The sequence below is a fragment of the Carlito syrichta genome, unplaced genomic scaffold, assembly GCF_000164805.1.
Source record: "Carlito syrichta isolate Samal-C Ts95f unplaced genomic scaffold, Tarsius_syrichta-2.0.1 Scaffold313519, whole genome shotgun sequence".
Classification (NCBI taxonomy): Eukaryota; Metazoa; Chordata; class Mammalia; order Primates; family Tarsiidae; genus Carlito; species Carlito syrichta.
In genome coordinates this window covers 24,868-33,755 of record NW_007257615.1, presented here as the reverse complement: position 1 = coordinate 33,755, position 8,888 = coordinate 24,868, and the positions used below count along the sequence as shown (strand labels likewise).

Genomic DNA, 8,888 nt, shown 5'->3' with positions numbered 1-8,888 from the left:
TCAGCCTTCCGAGTAGCTGGAATTACAGGCATGCGCTACCAGGCCCGGCTGATTTTTTTTAATTTATTGTAGAGATGAGGTCTCGCTGCCCAGGCGGGTATCGAACCCGCGGGCTCAGGCACCTTTCTTTTTTGACTGCTGTACCCTTCCTACACAAACTAAAGTGCCAGTAGCATCACAGATAGGACATTTGGTTATAACGGTGATGTTGATTTGTTTTGTTTTTTTTGAGTTGGAGTCTCATTCTGTCGCCCAGGCTGGGGTACAGTGGCACACTCAACGGCCACCGCAGCCTCGACCTGCTGGGCTTAGGCGATCCTTCCGCCTTGACCTTCCAAGTAGCTGGAACTACAGGTGTGTGCCACCTTACCCGGCTAGATGTTGATTCTTAAAAAGCGAAAAGTAACGTGTCTTCTCCCCACTCCCCTTCCTAAGGAATGTTGCCTAAAGCTTCTATCAGCTTTCCAAACATCATGGAAGGAACCAGAAATTTCCACAAAGACTTCCTAATTGGAGAAGGGGAGATTTTTGAGGTATACAGGGTGGAGATTCAAAACCGAACATACGCCGTTAAATTATTCAAACAGGTACAGAAAGAATGACTGTCACAGGGTAACAGTTTCATTACTAACTCATCTGTCATATTAAAATGTGTTGCTTTTCATCAACACTGAAGGGATATCTGGACATAAAGTTCCATAAATGGAAATTAAAAACACAGCCTCAGACATCTGGAGAAGTGAGTGCCTGTCTTGTGGGAATGTAGGGGTGAAATCCTGCTCACGCCCAGATGCCTTGCATGGGAGAGACTTTTCTGGAAAACCCTGTAGGACCTCTTGGACTTTGCAGAAGAGGGTCAGGTTGTACCAGTCAGCTGCGGTTTCCTGGTTTCTCAGAGTGAGCAGTGGCCTTTCCAGGCAGCTTCCAGGCTGAGTCACAGCGGGGTGTCTGGTGCTGCTGGACACACTGTGTCTGTCACAGTTCAGGAGAGTGGGAGAGGGGGCTTCAGACAGGAGCCAGGAGCCGGGACGGAGTGGGAGTGAGGAGATGGTGAGTGATGCAGCCATGAAGCAGCCGGGCCCCAGGACCTGGACTCGGGAGTCCACGAGAAACAGGCCCCTCCACACGCTTCCAAGAGATGATCTTCATCTTCCTCGTGGTACAGTAGACACGAAACTCCCCATGTGGGCCAGGGGACTGTGGGGAAGCGGAAGGCGCGGTTCTGTCCTCAAGGGGCTCATGGTGTTTTGGGGAAGGACCCGGGCAAACCAAGATGACAGTGCCCAGAGTAGTACCGGGAGAGATCTGTACAAAAGGTCCTGGAGAAGCACAAGAGACAGCGGCTCTCTTACTCGGGAGGGGACGTCTGCACATCACCACGGCATAAACGCATCTAGAAAATGAAAGGGAGCATGGGTGAGAGGAAGGGCCCTTGCAGCCGGACGTGGGAGGGCGAGGCGAGTCTTGGCAGGCAGCGGCGGCGGGAGGGGCATTCTGGGTGGGACAGAGGGTGCGTGGCCCTCCCATGGTCCAGTGGAGGACGTTCCATGTGGGTGGGAGGTAGGGAGGAAAGAGGCTGGGAAGGTGGGCTAGTCCAGGGATGGCTTTTAAGGAGGAGAGTGAAAGGCTTGGATTTGCGTGGGGTTTTTTCTGTTCTTTCTGAGACTGAGTCTTACTCTGTTGTCCAGGCTGGAGTGCGGTGGCCCGATCGTGGTTCACCGCAGCTGTGAGCGTCTGAGCTCAAGCGACCCTCCCACCTCAGCCTCTAAAATTGTGTTTGTTTTGTAGAGATCAGATCTTGCTATGTTGTCCAGTCCTCCCACATTGGCCTCCCAAAATGCTAAGATTACAATTGTGAACCATTGCATCCGGCCTCTTTCTTTCTTTCTTTCTTTCTTTCTTTCTTTCTTTCTTTCTTTCTTTCTTTCTTTCTTTCTTTCTTCTCTCTTTCTCTCTTTTTCTTTTCTTTCCTTTTCCTTTCCTTTCTTCCCTCCCTCCCTCCCTCCTTTCTCACCTCAACCTCTTGGGCTCAAGCCATCCTCAGCATCCTGCAGGCATGTACCACCATACTCAACTAATTTTTAAATTTTTTTTGTAGAGATGAAGGCTCCCTATGTTACCCAGGCTAGTCTTGAACTCCTAGGCTCAAACAGTCCTCCTTCCTCGGCCTCAGAAAGTGCTGGGATAGCAGGCATGAGCCACTGTGAGCTCGACCCTAAAAAAATTATCAGCCTGATTTTTTATTTCCCCAAACTGCATTTGGTGCCAGTTAGTGCTATTCAGACATCTCGAGATGGCTGGGAAGGTGAGCCGTCTAATAGAGAAGCAACCCAAGGGTAAAACCATCTGACATGTGGAGTGTGGCTGCTGCCGACCCGGCCTGCCAGGGCCTGTCCCATGGTGCCAGTGTGGCCCTGGATATCTGTCCACTCTGAGAGCCCAGAGCTGCCTCCCAGGCCATCAGTCTGCCAGCCTCCTCTATCTGTGTCCCCCCCACATCTCCCTCGCTTTGGCGAGTTTTCCTTCCATGTGCCCACATGTGCCCTATTCAAGAGCGTGGCTGCTCATGGCTGGGAGCGAGAGAACGTGGTGGGAAGGGTGTCCAGGTCCTGCTGTCCCTGTTTTAACTCCCTGGTGGAGTGGCAGGTGCCACTGTGGTTGGACTTCTGTCCTACTTTTGTCTCCAGCCCTCCTTTACCCAACACACACACACACACACACACACACACACAATCAGGAAAGATGAGTTCATGGAGTGAAGTCCCAGCCACAGATCATTTTTCAGAGACACGCAGTTTGGTGACATCGGGACGCTGCCAGCTCCCTTTGTTGGAGGGACTGAGGCAGGAATTGTGCGGGCCATGTTAGATCTGCACCCCTCAGCCTTGAATGTGTCCCTGATGGCCTGGGAATCAGCTGATGGTGCGGATGCTGAGTTCACGGATCTGGGCTAGAGCCTGAGACTCAGATTCCCACACGTGGTCTTTGACAGCCCACACGTGAAGCCACAAGGTGGCAGAGCGCTGGGTTAGCATAAATGCTGAAACCAGCTGCTCCGCTCTTTAGATCAGGACGACTGTGACCTCAGGGGGGTTCGATGGCTGACAGAACATCACATACTTGTGACGATGGGCTGAGACCCGGTCCGCCCAGCTTCCGGGACAGGGAGTTGAGAAATGCACTTTCTGATAAAGTGGTCCTTGGAAACGTGTCTGTAGCTGGATTCGCTGTCTCTCCCTTCCTGGCTTAACTTGGAAAATGACTTCCACCCTTCCTGCTGAGTTTCTCTCCCTTTTATCCGGCCCATAGAGCTCCAAAAACTGGGCCTCCTCGAGTAATTGGCAAAGGGTAGACCCTGATGGCTTGTGGGGAGGAGGGGGCTAGACACATCCTTAATGTGACTCTCATGGTGGGAGTCAGGAACCTGAGATCCAGAGCCAAGCAGCGACACAGGATGGGTCAGGCAGTGAGGACAGTGTTGGATGAAAAGTGGGTGCTCCGTGCTGTGTTCCTGACTCTGGTATTCACGTGTCAGTCATGGACGGGCTTCTAAAGCTTCTTTTTTTTTTTTTTTTGAGTTGGAGTCTCACTCTGTCACCCAGACTGGAGTGCAGTGGCCGCTCCCAGCCACCGCAGCCTCAACCTGCTGGGCTCTGGCGATCCTTCCACCTCAGCCTTCCGAGTAGCCCGAAAGCGTGCTACCATGCCTGGCTAATTTTTGATTTATTGTAGAGATGAGGTCTCGCTGCCCAGGCGGGTCTCGAACCCGCAGGCTCAGGCAATCCACTCATCTCGGCCTCCCAAAGTGCTGGGATTACAGGCTGAGCCCCCGAGCCCGGCCTAAAGCTTCTTGAAGTGAGGAGGCATGTTGTCATTTGCTGGGTAAGTCCATCTTTTTTTCTTTTTATTTTTTTGAGCTGGAGTCTCACTGCCACCCAGGGTGGAGGGCAGCGGCATGCTCATGGCCACCGCAGCCTCGACCTGCCGGGCTCCAGTGATCCTTCCGCCTCAGCCTTCCAAGTAGCCAGAACTATAGGTACTCGCTACCATACCCAGCTAGTTTTTTGATTTATTGTAGAGATGAGGTCTCCCCAAGTTGCCCAGGTGGGTCTCGAACCCACAGTCTCAGGCAATTCACTCACCTCAGCCTCCCAAAGCACTGGGATTATAGGCTGAGCCACCAAACTCGGCCAAGTCCAACTTTTCAAAATGAATGCAAAGGTAAACTTGAATTGATGTATCCAAGTGACCAGGTCATCAATGCCAAGTTAGTGAAATTTTGCAGAATACACGGAACACAAATCGGATGCTTTGTGGGATCAGCCGGGGAGGTCCTAACCATCATGGGATTTTCTTGGAATACATAGAACATTTGTGAGTTTATGTAAGTGTATACAAAATAGGGCAAAAGAGTTTGGCAGCACAATGTATCACATGAACAGGTTTTAATTCAAGAGCAGTGGTTCTCTGTTTTGGGGCTGACGCATTTTTAGAAACCTGATGAAAACTAGAAAAGTGTTCATACGCACTCAAGCCAAAAAAATTCATCTGCGAGATCTGACAATTAAGTTTGCAAACCACCTTAGAAAGAGTGCTCCATATTGCTGAATATCACTATAGTCACCTTCGAAGCACTCCTCTTGGGAAACTGTACCGATGCCAGCACCTAGTCCACACGCCAAAGCAGTTTTGGAACTCTTTTTCTGGAATGGCCATCACAGCTGTCATCGCATTATGCTTGATGTCCCGAATGTCATCAAAATGTCTTCCTTTCCATATTTCCTTTATCTTCTGGTAAAGAAAAAGGTCACTGGGGGTCAGATGAGGTGAGGAGGGAGGGTGTTCCAGTGCAGGTATTTGTACAGTGCTGCCCACGTAAGCGCACGGTGGCAAGTTTGTGAACTTGATTATCAGACTTCAACAAGTGACGTCGATGTCTCTGATAGTCATTCCAGAAAAAGAGTTCCAGCATTGCTTTGACGGGTGGACTGGGCACTTGTGTCGGTGCATAGCTTCCCAGCGGGAGGATTTGGAAAGTGTCTGTGGTGATATTCAGCAACGAGGTATAGGGAGCATTTTTTCTAGGATGGTTCATGAACCTAATTGTTGGACATCATAGTTTAGGAAAACTATAGACTGTGGGTTAAAAATCCCAGAAATTGAGATCATTTTCTTAATTTTTTTTTCTTATCTCTCTATGTGATATTTAGGAGAAAAAAATGCAATGTAAGAAACAATGGAAGAGCTTTTTATCTGAGCTCGAAGTTTTTCTGCTGTGAGTATATTCTGTCTGGAATTCCCCCTCCTGGTGCCTGGGTTCTGCCCCTGCTTGTCTTGGATTTTATAGCAGTGTGGGTCGGATGTGAGAATGTTGGGTGAGTCTGCAACATCTGCTTCAGTGTGGTCCTTAAAGTACGTTTGAAATGGATCACTTACATAATTCGCATGAATGTGTTTTAACAAGAAGCTGTCACACGGAGGTGGGTTAAGTCATGTGCGACTGGCACGGCTGATGGGTGATTCGTAGACATTAGAGCTGTGTGCATTCGCCATCTCCCGCTTCCTGAGAGGTGGTCCGGTCTTGCACCTGGTTTGTCAGCACAGCTGTCTTCAGGAAGAGGGCTTTGGATGAAGAAATCTCACACTTTGGATGTGCAGGTTATTTTGGGGGATTCATTCGTGAGTCTGAGAGTCCTCAGAGACAAACTGAAATGACTTCGTGTCCATTGGAGACTGACTCCTCCTCCAACTGGCTGGCTCCCCCCAGCCCCACAGAGCTCAGTCACCCTTGGCAAACAGAAAATGTGCTTTTCAGATGTTTTCTGAACCAGTGTGTGTGGTGGGGGATGGGGTTGGCGTCTCACTCTGTCGCCCAGGCTGGAGCGCAATGGCATGACCATGATGATCACAGCTCATGGCTGCCTCGACCTCCTGGACTCAGGCAATCCTTTCCACCTCAGCCTCCCGAGTAGCTGGGACTACAGGTGTGTGCCACCACACCCAGCTAATATTCTTGATTTTTTGTAGAGACGAGGTTTCTTCATGCTGCCCAGGTGAGATTTCTCCATGTTTCGCACTCCTGGGCTCGAGCAGTCCTCCCACCTTGGCCTCCCAAAGTGCTGGGATTACAGGCGTAGGCCAGCTGTGCCCGATTCTCCCTTTCCCTTTTATGCCAAGGACCAGAAAACAAAATATTAGAGGCTAATCACAAAACCTTGCATGTCGTGTAGGCAGTGAAAAACGAAGTCCAAAATTGTGACAGCAAAAGGTTTCTACCTTTAAGTTTTATTATTTATTTATTCATATTTGCTGTGAAGGTAAGATTCAGACATTCCAAAAGCCCAAAAGGCTAGAGCAAGGAATGGCATTAATGTCATCCACCCTCGGCTAATTCCAAGGCAACAGTGTTCCTGGTGTGTGTGTGTGTGTGTGTGTGTGTGTGTGTGTGTGTGTGTGTGTGTGTGTGTTTTCAGAGATATCTCATTTCTAGGCAAATATAGATCTTGTTTTCTTACTTGTCTCCTTTTACCCAAGAGGCAGCATAAACGCATGGCTCATCTTTCTTATTTTCATATCCTGTTGTTGCTGTTATTCACTTAACCATTCCCCTGGTGATGGGTTTTCAGGTTGGATCGAATGTTTTATTGTTCAAAAATATCGCCGCAACAAGCAAACCTCGGAGAGGTGTCATCTCGCACCCAGGTGGGACGGTCTGCAGGATGCATTCCCACATGAAATGGTTGCACCAGGGGATACACGTACTGCAGAGTCCCCCCTCATCCTCTGCTGACAAGCTGCCGACGACGTCTTCAGCAGCCACAGATGGAGAGTGCGGGTCTCCGTGCTTGCAACCTAGTGCTCATTCTGACCTTTTAATTTCTGCCAACTTGATAGGTGGAAATAGCTTATCAGTGTAGTTTTGGAAAATTTTTGATTGACAGATAAAAATTGTGTATCTTCAGTGTGCACAATGTGATGGTGTGATATGCCGTGCACATTCGTGACTGAACAATGACCGCAGTTGGCTTAACGGACGCATCCCTCCCCACGGTGCTGCAACTGAGGCCACGGATCCTGCTCACTCATGTCTGAACGTCTGCACCCTTTGGTCAGCATCTTTCCCCCACCTCCCCAGGCGCCTGGAAACCCTTTTTCTACTTTCTGCCTCCATGACTTTGAGTTTTTTTGGTTCCACATGTTAAGTGAAAGCATGCGGTATGTGTCTTTCTGTGTCTGGCTTCTTTCACTTAACAAAGTCCTCCAGGTCATCCGTGCTGTTGCACACGGCAGGACTTTCTTCTTTTTTATGTCTGAATAATATTTCTGTGTGTGTGTGTGTGTGTGTGTGTGTGTGTGTGTTTGTGTGTGTGATACTTTATTCATTCATTCATTCATCAACACTTAGGTTGTTTCTGTGTATCCTGGCTGCAGTGCCAAGTGCTTCAAAGAACATGGGTTGCACATATCTCTCTGATAGACTGATTTCACTTCTTTTGGACAGATATCCAGTGGTGAGGTTGTTGGATCCTATGCCAAGCTCTATTTTTTATTTTTTGGGTTTATTTGAGTAGGAGTCTTACTTTGCTGCCCAGGCTGGAGTGCAGTGGCATGCTCACGACCACCACAGCCCCGACCTGCTGGGCTCCGGCGAGCCTTCTGCTTCAGCCTTCCAAGTAGCCAGAACTACAGGCACGTGCTACCATGTGTGGCTTATTTTTTTGATTTATTGTAGCGATGAGGTCTCGCCAGATTGCCCAGGCTGGTCTCCAACCCCTGGGCTCAGGCGACCGTCTTGCCTCAACCTCCCAAAGTGCTGGGATTACAGGCTTGAGCCATTGTACAGGCCCGGCCATTTTTTGTTTTTAAGGAAGCTTCATAATGGCTGTACCAATTTACAGTCCCACCAATGGCATACAGGAGTGTCCTCGTCTCCACACCCTCGCCAACACCCATCATCACGTCTTTTTGGTAACAACCATCCTAATAGGTGTGAAGTGGTCTCTCCTCTCAACTTGAACTTGCATTTTCCTGGTTATTAGTGATGCTGAGCACTCTTTCACGTACCTGTTGGCCATTTGTGTGTCTTTATAAAACACCTATTCAGTGCCTTTGCCTGGCTTTGATCAGTTATTTGCTTTCTTGCTATTGGGTTGTGCGAGTTCCTCTTACATTTCACATGCTAACCTCTTATCAGATAAGTGGTTTGCACATACTTTCCCCCACCCACAGGCTCTCTCTCCTTCTGCCGGCCGCCTCTTCTGCTGTGCAGGGGTTTTTGTCTGGTGGAGGCCCACTTGCTATTTTTGCTCTGTTGCCTGTGATCTGTCATACCCAAAAAAGTCATTGCCAAGACCAATGTCAAGGAGACTGTCCCATGTTTTCTTCTAGGATTCTTACAGTTTCAGATCTTACATTTGAGTCTTTAATCTATTTTGAGTTGAATTTTGTACATGATGTAAGCCCAGGGCCCAGTTGTATTGTTTCACATGTGGATATCCAGCTTTCCCAACACCATTCACTGAAAAGGCTTTCTTTCCCTGTTGTACATTCTTGGTGCTCTTTTCAAAGGTTAGTTGATCATAGACATGCAGGTTTATTTCTGGGCTCTCTATCCATTCTATTGGCTTATGTGTCTGTTTTTATGCCAGTACCACACTGTTTTGATTACTCTAGCTCTGTAATAGTGTTTGAAATCAGAAAGAGATGCCTCTGGCCGTCTTTGTCTTCCTCAAACTTACTTTTACGGTTTGGGATCTTTCACCATTCTGTATGAATTTTAGGATTGTCTTTGGTGTTCTTGCAAAAGAATGCCTTTGGAATTTTGGTAGGGATTGCACTGAGTGTGTAGATCACTCAGGGAATTCCCACAGTATCAATTCTTCCAATCC

The 8,888-nt window shown here is 48.6% G+C and overlaps 1 protein-coding gene across 1 annotated transcript in view; it reads left to right on the top strand.

Annotated features, from left to right (window-relative positions):
- IRAK3 (interleukin 1 receptor associated kinase 3) overlaps nt 1-8,888 on the top strand; it is a 38,821-nt gene that overhangs the window by 9,208 nt on the left and 20,725 nt on the right. Inside the window, exons 4-5 of the mRNA XM_021718803.1 lie at nt 436-587; nt 5,211-5,275. Of these exons, the coding sequence (XP_021574478.1) occupies nt 436-587; nt 5,211-5,275 (217 nt within the window). The remainder of the gene's footprint in view (nt 1-435; nt 588-5,210; nt 5,276-8,888) is intronic.